This window comes from Haemaphysalis longicornis, unplaced genomic scaffold (genome assembly GCF_048455015.1).
Source record: "Haemaphysalis longicornis isolate Haplotype H1 unplaced genomic scaffold, Haemaphysalis longicornis Haplotype H1 scaffold_3, whole genome shotgun sequence".
NCBI lineage: Eukaryota > Metazoa > Arthropoda > Arachnida > Ixodida > Ixodidae > Haemaphysalis > Haemaphysalis longicornis.
This window is the reverse complement of record NW_027526335.1, coordinates 107,266,803-107,283,045: the sequence shown is the minus strand read 5'-3', so window position 1 is coordinate 107,283,045 and position 16,243 is coordinate 107,266,803. Positions and strand designations below refer to the sequence as shown.

Genomic DNA, 16,243 nt, shown 5'->3' with positions numbered 1-16,243 from the left:
TATCTGAATTATTTGTTCGAATTGACCTTGCGATAAAATTGGTATCATTTCTATTTGGACAACGCAGTCGTTATTCTTTTGAACAGCGCAAGTAGACGAGGACGAGGAGTGGACAGGACACAGCGCAGTGTCCTGTCCACGTTATGATGATCCCGCAGTCGTTATGATGATCCCAAATTGTATTTTGCCTTCATGGCCCCGTTATAAGCACTTGCTAGAACAGCCCTGCGTGGCCGTTTATGTGAGTGTGCTGTGACGATCGCATCAAGGTGACCTGCGTTCAAATCACGCCAGTACTAGCTGTTCTTCTAATCCGGAAACATTCGTCCGGTACTTTTCACCGAAATACGTCTAACGAACTACGCGTCGGAGCATAGGGATAAAGTAGCCCAGGGTGTCGCAATTTTATTACACGAACAATAATATTGCCCCTGAAAATGTCTTCCAAAAAATGCATTCGTATATAGAACTGAAGCCGACTTTCAAGGCACTGTGAATGCTTAGCAGGGTGGCCCCGGAAAGGATGCCTACGCAGTATTCGATAATCACCATTTCAGAGTTTCTGTATCATCATTTAGGGGCTCGGGCTGTCGGAGTCTCCTGTCGTCGTCGTCGTTTCATGCAGTCACGGCACTAAAACACCCGGACACTCGTTTCCCAACGTCTCGCGCTAGAACGCTTCGTGCTTCAAAGACACGAGACCTTAGCAGCAAAGCTGTATACCTCTAACCCCCAACGGTTTCATCTCCGCGGGCAAAAACGCCAAGGCGCCGCCATTATATACTTATACACCGCATGCTTCACTCCTCCCCCAGGTTTCGCGTTAGTACAGATGTCCCGGGATTATTTTTCTTCCTTTTTTATATGCGCTTGAACAATACTTTTCAACGCGAAGATAGATAATGCATGCCACTTCTTGCTCTAATTCTTCACAATCAGGGATGGTTTTTATGCCTTACAGATCAGTTCTGACAAAGTAAACATTCAAATACTAGAATGTGCTGTTTGATACTCTTCCAGTAACTACACAATCCTAAAATCGCGAAGAAAGCCCCAGCAAAAAAAGCTTCCGTTCTATTTCCGTATAATGAGGCCGTCCCAACGTTGATAGCTCATTATTGAGTCCCAGCTAGCTAACTCAACCATTTTTATCACTTAAGAAGATCGATCAATCAATCAATCAATCAATCAATCAATCAATCAATCAATCAATCAATCAATCAATCAATCAATCAATCAGAGCATAAACACTTGGAGGGTCAACCACAATAAATGTGTGTGTGCCTATTCTGAATTTTGTCTGCGTGCTCTGAAGCACAGCAAGAAGTTTTCGTTACGCACGATATTCCGTCCATAAGCCGCGCAGCCAAACCGTCCGTCATTTTTTGAAATAAACTCCGAGTTCAACGCCGCAATACTCTTTCCTTGCCACACACCATCGTACCTAAAACAACTCGCCTAACTAAACGCACAGCCCCGACACCTTATCCCCCAAGGCACTCCCCAATTAGAAAGGTATCTTACCTGCTCGCCGGCGTTAAATTATTCCAAGAAGCCTCGGCCGTCGAAGATAGCGGACGAACCTCCTCGGGCCAAAAGGCTTCACCTCGCGCCGAATTCTCCGCTCATTGGCGCTCGAGTTGCGCATGCGTACTCCACTTTCACCTTTCGCCGCACTATGCCACCAAGAACCAAAAATGCAACTAAGCTTACGGAGTCTCTTCCTGTTGTAGCTCTTGTTTAACAACTCGAAATAGAAAAACAGAAGATGTAAATGTCTCGGCGGTATGAAGTAAACGGGAAGTCGCAGTCGTCTGCAGTGAGGCGGCAAAGTTACTGCGAACAAGCCGCTTTTAGGGGGCAGACGATGTCGACAGTGAAAAGCAGACGTCGCAACCCGGATCGGCAGTTGCAGCAGCAACAGCGAATAGGGAGCGAGCCTGGCGGAAATTTGTTTTCTTTTCCGTCCTCTCAAAAGGCGATGATACAACCGCCCATAAAAGCTGCCGGGAACGTGCATGCGCTCGAACGTCTCACACGGAACTAATAGGCGAGGATATGACGTGGCCTTGTTTCTTCTCGGCAACAGTGCCAGCTGCGGTTAGAACTCGCGGAGAAACTGGGCGCACGCAATAACCTTCGCTCGTAATTACAGCGGCACCTTCGAGCGTGGCTTCGAAACGTTCGCCAATGATCGACACGCCGATGGATCGTGCAGACGCAGGAAACCACCAACTAAGACGGTAAACGTCCGTTTGCGCACACGTGAAACTTGGAGAAGGCCTAAACGCGCGTTATTGGTTGATCGTTTCGAAAAACAAACAAAAAAGAAAACAAAGTTTCAGTGTCATTTTCTCGACAAATGCATACCCGCTAAACAAAACCTTTTGGAAGTCCTACATTCTATTACGAAAAGTGATTTCTAGGTGAAATCTTTTTAAACAGAAATTTATTGAATAACGTTGATCCACCCCGATCGCAAATCCCACCATAAATTTTGCTGGGAAATCAGGTGGGCATCCTGGGAAATCAGGTGGGCATGGTGATCAATACTGGAAACTTACCTGGGCAACGTTTTTAAAGCTGGGAGTAGGTGGGAATAATGGCGGTACGTTAGGTGGGCACCTCGGCTATCCTGGGCAATACTGGTGGCCTTACTGGTCAACGTGACCCACCACAACCATGCTGGCGTTAATAGTGTTGACTGATCGTCTGCGATGGGGACGCCCTTTTTTCTCCTTGGCAATGCCCACCGTCGTTTGCCGTAAAAATGCGCTAACAGTGAATAGCGCCATGAGCGTTCGAAAAAAGCGGTATAGACATCGACAGCGCCCATGCAATTTGTTGTGAGCGGAGCATGTTTATATTCGCACGTAAAGTATTTGGAAGCTTAGCCAGTGATATACCTCCAGGCCTAGAAACGAAGCTTCACTTGAGTAAGCCGACCTGCGTGCGCACAGGCGTGCATAACGCGAACTTATCTAATATATGAACTACAAGATGATATGCCGGCCTCTGCATGTATATGAAAAGATGCAACGCTACGAAGCCAGCGAGAGAACCGCCACCGTCATTCCTAGCCGTTGTCGCCTGCAGCCCCCGTCACGCCATGAAATAGCTCATGGAACACGTACTGTTTGCTTACAGAACAGGCTCTCAACTCCTGCTGGATGTAAGTGGCACCTGACCTTACCGTTCACCGACAGCTTAGGCGTCCATGACAATGCTAGAGTTTTATTTATTTTTAACGCGTTTTGAACGGCGCGCGTCACTCGCCTCAGTTGGCCGCCGGCAGGGGGGCAGCGCGACACAGACGACGGCGGCGACGTTTCGGCGGCTCGCTCGGCTCCCACCGTCATGGCTGCGTGCAGTGGTTCTACGATTCGGTAAATGCTCAGCGGCGTGAAATTTCTGGTTACGTGATCACTATGGATTTATCTACCGGACGAACAAGTACGGCTGGGCAGTTAAGGTAAGTGAAACGTCGTTTACTAGTCCAGTGTATTTAACGGAGCACTGTTGTCGAGCCGGTGCCGGCCCTTAGGACTGACGTTCTGTGTGTGCAACGTATCGCTCGCGTTGGTGTGCGATATCTATCATATCGGCGTTACGCAGATTTGGCATTTGACAAGCGACCTTTTCCGTCTTGTCACGTATGTAAGCAGCACTTGCTCCAAAGCTTGCGCCTTGGGTTGTGCGAAGTAGAATCATGTGTCATTAAGTCAAACTGACCGCACCGAAAACGCTACCGCCTTGTTCTTCGCTATGAGCCACCCAAAAATACCACTTCCCTCCAGCCTCCAGGTTATAAAAATAATGCGTAGCTGTGTAATCGGCTGAGTACTCTCTTTAGGAGAACTGTACACTAACAAAAAAAAAGGTAAAACGCGGGGTGTGCCTTGAATTCAGTCTAGAGCAGGGTATCGGAGTATAATTTAGGGCCCCCTAGCACGCTCCGCACTATGAATGTTTCAGTATTAATGTGTTCAATTATGAGCGTGAATAGTGTTGTGCGTCCGTCAGCCGCCTCGGGAATATGCATTTATACGAATTTTTATGCGACCACGTTGAAACATTGCGCGTATCGTGCCTCGTCTAGACGTTGGCGTGCTACGGACGGATAAACAGCGTTGCTGTAACCAAGTGGCCGCTGCCTTGCGCGCGCTGTAGAGGTCGAAACTTTTTGTAAGTGGCATAAAATGTGCGTTCAGAGGGTTTGCCTTCTGGTTCTCCCATGCCCATCCAAAGTATCATATTCCCCGCGAGGCACTCCTTTCATTTCATTCCTAATTGTGAAAAGTTACCTTGCAGAAGCGCAAGTGCTTCAAAAGAGCATGCCTGTTTTATCTGCGCTGGCTTTTTCGGTAGTGATCCGCGGCCATTGCAGTTCTTCTGATAGATACAAAAAAAAAAAAAAAAAAAACAGTAGTGTCGATATTTCAGTGCATTTTTACGAAACCAGGGTGGTTTAAATTGGGAGGATCCCTCAAATTCGCGCATCCCGTAGTCTGGGTGCAGATTCAGTGCGTGGAACCCCCAAACTAAAAAAGGGGTTCTCAGTTCTTTCTCATGTAAATAAATGAGCAGCTGCTAAATGTCTTGTGCATTCCATTTGGGAACGTTTTACCTTCAGACAAACTTCCCTGATATGTAAAGCCCAAGTTTTGCACCCCTGTATACAACACTTGTGTGAACAGACCACATTCCCGCATGCCTCTACACATCTTTCGAGTGGCGTAGCTTCTGAATGCGCAGAGCGTGTATATTTCAAAATAAATGTTTGCCTTATCATTTTATTTTTTGTGCTATTATTGTGGTAAATGTTACTGTTCTTACCAATAATTCTCAGAGAAAAATTAGAAGGATCATTTGAAATATTGATTGCTGATATTCATACCCCGTGGTTTTTGTCAGTTACGGCATGTTTACGCTCAGCCTAATGTTGCATAGGAGTGATTTTCATAATCTACCCTACAGTGGGCAAGGCAGCCTGGTGATCTCTGTGATTCTGCATTTTGGGTGCACCAGGTTCGAGGAAAAATGACTGCGTCTGGCATGTTGGTTGATAATAATCTGCATTTTGCAGGCCATTGGCCGCTTGCAGGCAGAGAAGTTGCTTTGAAGATAAAGAACGGGCACGACGTACTCCCAGTCAATGGACGAGACTTCTCGTGGGACGTTGAGTGTGTTCGGGCCTAGTAAAAAAATGGTGACCACATTGCTTTTCTGCAGTTGTGAATTGTCTTGCATTATGTTCCTTCTTCAATTTCAGTTAGCTGAATTTGCCTATTTGAGTTTAAGGATTGTTTTAAAAAGCATTTGAGCCTTAGCAGTGTTACTACTTTGCTTATAATGTTTTGACACAGATAAGGTTGACCGATCAGATGGCTAGGTAACATAACGAAGTCTAATTTCCAAACTTGCACCATCTTTGCACGCATCTAGATAAGTTATCACTGCTTTCATCATATTGCTGCCTAGAACTGTTTCAGTTTGTAATTAAACGTAACGAGGCTTGGTGTTGGCTTTCGGCTAGCGTGATGGTGTCTGCTTAAGCTGAATTTGCCTATTTGAGTTTAAGGATTGTTTTAAAAAGCATTTGAGCCTTAGCAGTGTTACTACTTTGCTTATAATGTTTTGACACAGATAAGGTTGACCGATCAGATGGCTAGGTAACATAACGAAGTCTAATTTCCAAACTTGCACCATCTTTGCACGCATCTAGATAAGTTATCACTGCTTTCATCATATTGCTGCCTAGAACTGTTTCAGTTTGTAATTAAATGTAACGAGGCTTGGTGTTGGCTTTCGGCTAGCGTGATGGTGTCTGCTTATTTACTTCGGGGTTTGTTCTTATGTTTTGGCACATCTTACAGCTTTTTAAACCTGCAACACCGGTTGAGCAAAATAGTGAGCTTGATGTGCTCAATTTATTATTAGTTTTCTTACCCTGTGAACAGTTTTGTTCCACCATGAACATGCACGTAATTTAACCGCATTTTGAAGCAGAAATATAAGATGTTACAAGTGTCAAGTAAAAAAAGATGGAGGTAGTCTTGTAATAGTTGGCTTTATCCAAAAAACGCAGAGGAGAGCCGTCACGATACCACAGCCCGAATTCGGAGGCTAAGAGGTGTTGACGTACCTAACTAGCTTGTAATTAATATGGAGCTATAACTGAAAATTAGTTTTATGCATGACTAGGATGGCATGCACTTAATGATGGCTAAACGAAGTTATCTTTAACCTTTTTCTTCATGTGAGTGACCGCAAGCCTTTGAACTGTAGAGAACAAGTTGCCAGTGGGCTATTCAGGATTAAGTGTTCCAGGTTTCAGGTTTCATATTTGAGCTTATGGGAACTGAGGGGCTCTTGGCCATGGCACGTTTTTTTATTTTTTCAAAGCAAGGCTTCTTTGGGCTTCATAATCACCCACGGCAACTTAAATTACTAATGTGGATGTGTGCCCCCTCTCATTGAATGGTTAGTCTAGCAGCAGACATCACATCTGGAAGCGCGGTGAAGCATGGTGATGGTGATGAACAGTAAAAAAGGAAAAAAAAAACATCAGATGGCCCACCATATTTTCTTTTTTCTACCGGGCCTCTCTTCATTAATGATCTCCACGTGTGCTCTGCTGGTTCGTTATGTCAGGGTGACGTGGGCATCGAAACAAACATGCTTATTCTCATCTTAGTGCTTAGAAAGCTTTTACTGCTTTCCAGCTCTGCACCTTTTCCTCCCACTTGTTTGGCAGTTCCAGTTAATTAGTACATGTGGACATAAAAAAAAGCTGGCGAAGAATCGGACAAACATATTTGACGCTGATCACGCTGCAAGCAAATGGCTACCAATGAGGGAGTAGAGGAGAATAACCTTTGCCGGCAGCAGGCGAGTCTCGAGAATGTGCACCTGCTTCCAGGGCTTTGTCGTAAAACAAATTGGTGGCACATGTGCGGTGACAGTAGAATATGCTACTAAGATCCACTGCACTTCTGTCCTGATAATTAGTGCCTTCTGGTGCACAATGCAACAATTATTGCCCATAATAGCATTGCTTGGAGCAGCCAGCTAACCACACGGCTGACCATTTTTCTTAGGAACCTACGTGGACTTTCAATGCATTGCATTGGGCCTTTATGTTTGCATTTGAACTGTTTCAGTATATTGAGCCTGATCCTCATTTGTATCTGCTTTTAGCAGTTGCAGTGCCGGTGTGACCACCACCAGGTTCGCTTGCTGGAGGAAAGGTGTTGCTGGAGCTGTGGTGTCCCCTCTTCCCTTCCTCCCTGAGCCAGTTTTGAAAATGTTTGCAGCTGTAGATGGGCAGGTAAGCAGAATTTTTTTCCCTTGTCGTTGCTGTACACTAATGAATCATAAGGAGCCAAAAAACCAGAATTTAGCCTGCAATTTAAATCTCGGCAGCACTTTTCTTTTAACTTACCACTTCAGCTGGATGCATGCACAGCACTCAAGAGCAAAGTTCTATGAACAGTTATTTCTTAGAAAATATTGGTTCTTAAAGTACAACTGCACTTGAATTTTTGGCCATGCAAGAATGCTGTCTAATAGTCGACATAAAAAGAACGGTAGCGTCAGCAACTGGTTTAAAACCTGATTGCACACAGCACAGACGGTCCAATAAATTGGGGTTTTGGTTTTGGGAACCGATGCTGAGAACGGCAGCCGCTCCCGACAGCCTGCAGATACGTGCCGGAAGTGGCTTGTTTCGCACTTTTCTTTCTATGGAAGAACAATACTTTGTCGTGGCTAATTATGTCGTGAAAAAGCAGTGAAAAACGTGTACAGTAAGAAGTGTAACGTGTTCCTACCACACAAGTCGCAGTAGACAATGTGGCCTCTGTACTAGCCTTGGCGCTTCGAGTTTACGAATAGTGGCCTGATTGCAGCAGCTATTTGTAAAAGATGAATGACCTGGTTTCAATCGTGTACGCATGAAAATAACCCGCACGAAGCAGTGATACAGCACTCCAGAGTTTTACCGTCGCACATTTCAATAGCTGTCCTGCAATAAGCTATTCTATTAACACTGTTTTCTCAGTTGCATGTGCTCGGTTATGGCTTACTTCAAAAGCATTAAACAAAAATTTGGGGTAGATTAGAATTTATTTTAAGAAGCAGATTTGGTTGTTGCGAATGCGGCTTGCTACATTATTGTGTACGCGTAGGCCCGGCCAGAACTGGGAGCGCTGAAGACCAGCCGCCCAGGTGGGCAGTCGTGTTTGATCAGCCATTTCATACTCGTGGTGATGATGGCACTGATGATGATGATGGTGCTGGTGCAAGACTTCCCCCCTGGTGCGCAGTGTGATAAATAGAAATGAAAGCACGTTATGGTCAATCTGCCAGTATATACTCATAGACACTGGAATGCTGGACTACGGACTGGCTTTCATGCAGCATTTTTCTCCCATGCGCGCTGTTTGAACAGTGCAACTGTTGTAGCTGGCTGTAATGTGTGGCGCTAATGCGTTTAAAATACCCAAAAAATGCCGAGTGCTCGTGAGCGTGTGCCTCGAGTAACCGCCAACTGACCCCTGCATGCAGAGTGCCTTTAGCAAAAAAAAAAGCAAAATGTTGGAGGAGTGCCTCGGGTTGCCTAGCGACCAGCAACACCACAGTTGCTAAACACCTGCTCCATGAAACCTCGACGCAAATCGAGGAAAGCAGCGCATGCGTCGTGCATGTAAGCGCACCACTGCGCCCCAGCTGTTGTCAAGTGGCGTATGCAGTGCTCGTCAAAAGGACCACGACGATATTTTTGCATATGATGACTACCACTACCACAGTGCAAAGCATCGCGGAACATGTAAACAGACAATTTCAAACTTGTACAAACGTGTGCTGCTGCGTTCTGCAGCGTTCGCGTAGAAAGAAATCCTGCAGCTTCACTATGGCTCAATCCTTGCATGACTTAGTGCAGTGAAAGAAGCCAAATGTCGGTGAAACATTAACATTAATCAACTTAATTAGCATCCCAGACACCAGACCACAAAGCCAAATGGTTGAGAGCAAAGGAGTTCAAAAAGTTCTTTAGCAAACGATTGTCCCTCTGTGCTCTCCATTACCCTTCGAGCTGCATTAATTGATTGTATGGTGTATTTGCCGACGCTACAAAGGCGATGAGGCACACTGTAGTGGAGGGCTCGAGATTAATTTTGACCACCTGGGAATCTTTAATGTGTGCCAAAATCTTGGAACATGCACGTACTTATGCTTTTCACCTCCAATTAAAAAAGTGGCCACCGCACACATTGGGCTTCATTGCAAAGTTGGTTGGCACGCATACGTTGTACATTCTTTCATCACTGAGTGGTCATTCCTCTTTTGGGGTCTAACGACGACACCGAGCAAAAAAAATTGCTTCCAATCCACGCTTTAAAGGTGGTTGGAAAGCAAAGCTGTAAACGACACCCACAACAATTGCCCATGCTGCACTTGAATTCACAAATGTGGCAGTGCAAAGAGTGAAACCACATATTCTGCCAGCCGTTATCTGGAATTCACGGGCTCGGCGTCCCGATTGCAGCAGTGTTGGCCATGGCCGGGCTAGAGTGCCGGACGCCGCCGCTGTATCCCGGCCGTGCGTCAGCAAAAAGAAAACGGTGACGAGCGTTTTTCTAAGGGTGAGACTGCGGAACCTCGTCATTCTGATGAGCTAGCTAGGGGCTACACCACTGCACGACACAAGCGCAGACACCGAAGCAATTCGGCATGTGAGCTTAGTGATTCCCATTTATACCGATAACTAGTTAGCTTAGTAAGGTTGAGAATTGCGAGAAAGCTGAGGGAACTTTTATAATCGCTATTTATCAGATCCTGTTGATTCTTTTGCCTTCTGTAATGCCTGTTAAAACATAACCAAATTTGTATTCAGTAATTTAGAAAACAGAGTCCCATTTGTGGCAAGCACTGCACAAAAGGTAGCGTTTCTCTAGTGACCAGATGTCTGTAAAGGGGTCTGTACATTTTGTTTTCCTGCCCTCCAAACCAATCCTTAACGTATCTTTGGTGTATGGCCACTTAATTCTGTCGGATCTGGGTTACCCAGGAGGTGCTGTAGAGCAAGTTAGAAAAGTCGTGTGAAGGAAGCGTGCAATGTACGCGAAGCTGCACAAGAACAGGCCCAAACAACCGTCGCTAAAGCAGATGACAAAGCCAATGGAATGGTTTAGCCAACGTGCCCGCCGGGGTGCACAGCTCCGAAAGCAACTCCGGCGTTCGGGGAACGCTGGGTAATAGCGCCCTTTGCCGCTCCATCTACACAGTGCTCCATGAGTGAAAAGGGCCCTCCTCCTCCTCCTCAGCCACGTTGGGAGTTTCTTGTTGCGCACTCCACGAAGAAACCGTTGGCTGGTAGAGGCAGAAAGCTTTCTTTTAAAACTTGTCCGCATTTCAAAACAACTACACATAATATTTGGCCGAGTTTCCAAGCATAACCAGGCATAATCTTAGTTGAACCAAAATTAAGCTAGGTGGGGCGGCCGGCTTTGCTCTTTGCCCATCTACGCGCCACTAGGGTAAAATTGGCCGGGAATCCAACCCATGCCCTTGTGCTCGGCAGCGCAACGCCTTAGCCACTGAGCCACTGCAGCGGGTGTGTGTTATCTTTTGGCCTACCAAAACTTCAATAGTATAGCAGCGCAGTGGTTCGCAGCCATGACTGCCCCAGTGACCCCTTCTTGGCTTGCGAAACAGTGGGGACCCCACGATTGAGCATATGTTGATCGGTGTCATTATGTCAAACAATTTGTACTTGTATGTACAAGTCTTTGAACAGTTATATGCTGCCTTAGGTAGGCCTTTTTATCTCTTGTCATAGCTGGCATGTTGTGCGGAAAGAAGGTGTTAAAATATGCACTATGCAGAGAAACTAAACATACATGTAATGCAGCGAGGCCACCTTTTTGCATATCAAGAAAGTTCTGGCAAAATCGAGAAAACAGTGGCAGGGGAAAAGTTTTGAAAGAGGCTTCACGGACCCCTGAAGTGCTCTCGCGGACCCCCTTGGGGTCTGCGGACCCCCATTTGAGAACCAGTCGTATAGCATGTTGCAGAGCACGACAACATTTATTTGATCAAATCTTTGGATTTATGTGACGAGTAAAGTTTGGTTACATTATTTAGCTTTCTAATAAAGTAAGGTACAACCTCAACACAGGATATAGTACTTTATACCTGATTCAAAGAGCGCAAGTTGATCAGTTGGGATTTTAAAATTAATTGCTTTGTTTTCTAATTGCAAGTGCAGATTGGTCCAAATGTGGATGTGCCTGACGAAAAATGGACGTGGCTGATGCGGAACACATCCTATGGAGACTTCTGCCTCGATCTGGCAACCCTACAGAAGCGGCGGTACAGGATGGATGGGGCAGACCTTCTACAGCATGGCATGGGCGATAGAGAAGACAGCATCTTTCATCAATGTGGAACTTGAAAAAGTATGTGAACATCTATATTATCGTGCGCTTTTTAAAAAAATAGGTCAAGATTATATTGTCAAATCATGTAATATTTAGAGCATATAAGATGTTTCCAACTGGCTGACACGCCGGTTTTGAGTTGGTATTTTTACTGGGGAATAGGTATTAATTACAGAAAAAAAACCTGTTCCCAGCTCTTCAACTTGAGTTCAGGCTGAGGGGTAGTTTCTAGTTAAAAAATGGGAGGGGACTTCAGACATTTATGATTGTGGGAAACAACACGCTGGAAAAGAACAGGACAACAAAAAGGGGAAGAACACTAGTCCTGACTCGAACTAGTGTTTATTAGGCAACAGAAAGAATGCGCATATACATGCAACTACGCACCTGCACAGAGGGAGAAGAAAAGACGGATGCAGCTTTGCATAGGATAATGTGCTAAAAAGACAAGAAGTTGGAAGAAAAGGGGTGTGGAGAGGGGCTGACAAGTCACGTGAGCATATGGCCAACTAGCTTGGCTTTTTTTTTTTTTGTGGGACGTAATCGAGGTCTGGCTTACGCAGTCACCTTTATAGACCATAATTGCCTGGCTCTCCCTGGGCGCAGCATTTTTCCGTGATCAGTGTGCTGCCATGCAAGCACTTTGTGGGGGAATGTGGGCACGCCAGCTGCCGCCCCCGCAGCGTGGCATCGCTCGCATCGTGGACTGCATATCGTGCGTCTCGTGTGGCTTGAAAATTGGTAAGCGCCTTCCCATTTGATGTATCATGCCACAGTTAGCTTGTTCACCAGAGAGCACATTCAAGGAAAACGAGAACTAATTCTTATGCGAGGCTTGACCATGCTGCACAGACTGTGAATGCAGTGTGTGGCATGTTGTTTTCGACAAAATCATGACTTGTGTGGCTCTGTTTTGTAGTGCCAGACTTCTTGATGCCCACTGTTGTACCCGGGTTATTACAGCCGCTTGCTTTCTTTTTAAATATCACCTCCAAGTCACCATGCCCTGCGTGAAATACACTATGTATGGAAGCTACCCGTTCAAGCATGACTGCGCTGCTGTTGACTGCACTAACAACCAACACAACTGCAAAGTCTTCATGCAAGAACTAACCCATAGAAATAGGCGTATAGATATCGTACGATGGTGCAAACACAGAGAAGCATAAGGAAGAAAAGACACAGAGCTTGCATGTTTTTCCTTCCTTCTGTCTGTGTGTTTGCACTGTTGTACGAAATGAACTTAGCCAACTCCCCCAATTTAATACTTTACTCAAGCGTATACATGTGCGAAGTCTATAAATTTTCTGGAGGCTTGCAGCGCTGCGCAAATGGGTCTTCATGGTGAACCGAAAGTACTTCCTATCCAGCAGCTTGGCACGAGCAGCAAAAAAGAAAAGGTGTGGCACGCCAGTTTAGAAAGCCCGTTTATTGACCTAAATGCAGTTGCAGTCAGAAACTCAGTTTTTCTAGAAGTTAGCTGTGTTTATTTTACGAGGCCAAGGTCTGCGAAAATCAACCCTTTGCTTGCGTTGCAGCACGGGTATGTGAGAAGGGCGAGTGTGCAGCTAATCCCTCGAGTATGGCAAAGTCACCTACAACAATTGACCACAAAAGGGTAGTGCAGCAAAATAGATCCTCACAGGCCACAATTTGAGCGAGAATGATTGACAGCACGCTTGTAAATACCCAAAGTCAGCAATGGACGTCAAGGGGGTCAGTAACAGGTTTCTAGAAGAAACATGCAGCCACACTTTTTTGCTCTTTGTGCCAAACTGCTTGATTCAGTGTTTTCAGTTCAGCGTGATGACCCATTTGCACAGCACCGTGAGCCCCAGGAAAATTTATAGGGTGATTAGACTTCATGTAGGAGTAAAGCAGTGAATGACACACTTGGAGTGAAGTAAGGAAAAATACGCAAGCGATGTGTGTCTTTCTATTATGCTTATGTGGGTTTGTCTCGTATATCTATACGCTTATTTCTTCAGGATATTTTTGCACTAATATTTTGTGCTTGCATTGCTTGTTAGTGCAGTCAACAGCGGCGCTGTCACACTTGAACGGATGGCCTCTGTGCATGTGAATTTCTGAGCACGGGACTTGAACGTGGGAATTAAAAAGACGGCAAGTAGCTGTAAACACCTGGGTATAACAATGCACATTAGAAAGACTGGCACTACAAATTGTGGGCTAACGTACGGGATAGCAGAGGACCCCGGCTAGCTTCACTAGAGAAAGTGCTACGAGCCGTACACTAGCCCTGAGGAATCCGAAGACTCGCGCACGGGTCCGGGTTCGGCGCATCGCATGGGGTCACGAAGAGGTCATGGCTCACGCGATGCGCCGGCCGCCCAAAATGGCGGCTCCTGGTTCGCGAAAGCATGTGCAGGCGAGGCGTAGGGAAACACAGGTCCCCACAAAATCGAACCACACAGTTCGTGATTTTGACGAGAACGCGCAACACCCTTCATTCACGACATGCGACACGCTGTGACACACTGCATCTGTGTGCAGCGTGGTCAAACCTGGCATAAGAATTAGTTCTCGTTTTCCTTGAATGTGCTTTCAGGCAGTAAGCTGTGGCATGATGACACATCAAATGAAAAGGCATTTACACATTTTCACGCCATATGAGACGCACAAAATGCATTCCAACGTGAGCGGTGGCATTCGGCTGGGGCAGCGGCTGGTCTGCCCGCAGTACCCACAGGAAGCAGCCGGACGGTGCAGCCCAAGGAGTGCCGGAATATTTTGATTTATAAAGGTTAATGTTTAAGGCTTCTACTATATTCCTAAGCATCCGATTTCTATGCTCGAAGAGCCCCTCATTATCACCGAATCGAGGTTTGCATGCACACTTTTCTTCACTGTGCGGGTAAATTTGCATACGTGTGATGTTTTATCGTCTGTGGGTGCTCTTTTCAGCAGCTCCCATATGCCCCACGTACACTGTTATGCAAGAGAGCAGTATCTGGTAAACGACACGCATTTTACAAGGCACAAAAGCACGCGTGTGCTTGACTTTGGAAGTTGTAAAACTGGCGTTATGTGGACGCTTTTTGTTCACCAACGAACAAAGCCTGCCTATTTTGTTCTTAGCTGAGAAAAGGATTTGCACGCCATATCGAGACCCCACATTTTTCAGCCCATATGCCATCTTGTGCATGTAGGGCATGACCGCACGTTTCACGAGTTCCTTTGCTGAGTTGTCTTGCCGTACATGCACAAAACGGCACGCAGGCAAAAAATGTGGGGTCCCTATATAGTATGCAACCCTTTTACTCAGCTAAGAACAAAATAGGCCGGCTTAATTTTTTTCATTGGTGAACAACAAAAAAAACGTTCACATGGTGTAAACACACGTGTGCTTGTTGCCTTGTAAAATGTGTGCCGTTTACCCAATACCGCTGTCTTGTGAAGGAGAGTACATGGGGCAGGTGGAGCCCTTCTTAAATGTAAGACTAGAAGCGCACTCGGGGACGATAAAAGATCGCAGTACGCAATTTCACCTGCAACTTGCAATAAGTGTGGGTGCAAACCCTGTTTCGATGATAGCAAGGGGCACTTCAAGCTTAGAAATGGAATGTTTAGGGAGATACTAGAAGCCTTTTACGTGAACATTTAAAAAGCTGACTGCGTAAGCCACACCTTGATTACGCTCCACAAAAAAGAAGCCAATATTGTCGGCCATATGCTCAAGTGATTTCTCAACCCCCTCTACACACGCTTTATCCTGTGTTTTCTTGTTTTTCAGTGCAATATTGTTTGCAAAGGTGCATCAATATTTTCTTCTCCCTCTGCGCATGCGCGCACCTGCATGTGTTTTTCCATTTTGCTAATACAGGTTGCGGGTCAACGCTTGTGTTAGGCCTCTTACTGTTATACTATTCCTTTCCACGCCCTGTGGTTTCAGTATGTTAATGAAAGGCAGAAAATATTTTTGGTGAGAACTATAATTCCCGTAGTTTTTTTTTTTTTGTCAATGGTTTTCACTCGTTCATCCTTAAACCAGGCTGAGTTCATATATCAGAATAAGAAGGCGACTTAAAATGTTAATAAGAAGGAAAGAGGGCGTTTTATTGCAAACAAACAAAAAATGGAAGGTCTGTGTGAGTTTCCTTGACCAGATATGTGGCCTGCCTTCTACTTTCAGAATCCCCTGGTGAAATGTGCGTCAACTATGCCCTCAAGTACCTGTGGAGGTTATTTAGAGGCGAGCCGCCGTGAAAAGAGGGTCTGTGCACAATAAAATGAAGCTGTGGTGTGAGCGCACGGTTTCGCATTACTTTTTCCACATTAAGCAGCAAAAGTGTCCCGGCAGCCACGCATTCTATGCATATTCTGTCAAGACGGCTGCCTTTCCAGAAAAATTCACGACCCACTATTCTCCCTATGACGTCTATGCCCGCTAGACGGGTATGCCGCCATCTGTACCACCATGCCCCCCAAGTGACGCCTAAGCCCGCCAGACGGGTATGCCACCATCTGTACCACCATGCCCCCCAATAGTGCCCGCCAATGCCCGCCAGCGGCGTGCCCGATAGTGCCCGCCATTTGGCATGGCGGGGTCTCCACTACAATAATCCACTATTTTGACCGGCAGCAGCTTCCGCTATGCCCGGCAAGGCGGGATTTCGGACAGGGACGCACATAAAAACAAACAAAAAACGGAAATATTCATGCAAAAACTCCATTAACCGAAAAGGGAGTGTCAGTTTTGTTTAGACGGGACAAAAAACTGAAAGCAGTGAGGTTAGTACGTAAAAACCGTATCCAATATGCATGGACGATTATACGAC

At 45.8% G+C, this 16,243-nt stretch overlaps 2 protein-coding genes across 5 annotated transcripts in view; one reads left to right on the top strand and one right to left on the bottom strand.

Annotated features, from left to right (window-relative positions):
* Window positions 1-16,243, bottom strand: part of LOC144174992 (E3 ubiquitin-protein ligase RNF19A-like) — an 89,728-nt gene that overhangs the window by 47,538 nt on the left and 25,947 nt on the right. The gene's annotated exons all lie outside the window — the stretch shown is intronic.
* LOC144174991 (uncharacterized) lies at window positions 3,267-15,716 on the top strand. Of its 4 annotated transcripts, none has more exons than XR_013323579.1 (5): window positions 3,267-3,472; window positions 5,087-5,209; window positions 7,201-7,330; window positions 11,268-11,462; window positions 15,598-15,716. XR_013323579.1 is itself a non-coding variant. In XM_077703998.1 (4 exons), the coding sequence occupies exons 1-3, from the start codon at window positions 3,429-3,431 to the stop codon at window positions 11,456-11,458; spliced, it is 360 nt and encodes a 119-aa protein (XP_077560124.1). In that variant the 5' UTR covers window positions 3,293-3,428; the 3' UTR covers window positions 11,459-11,462; window positions 15,598-15,716. The 4 variants fall into 4 exon arrangements, 1 of the variants encoding a protein (XP_077560124.1); XR_013323578.1 differs by having other exon boundaries at window positions 3,296-3,472; window positions 7,204-7,330; window positions 11,273-11,462; XR_013323576.1 differs by having other exon boundaries at window positions 3,301-3,472; window positions 11,273-11,462.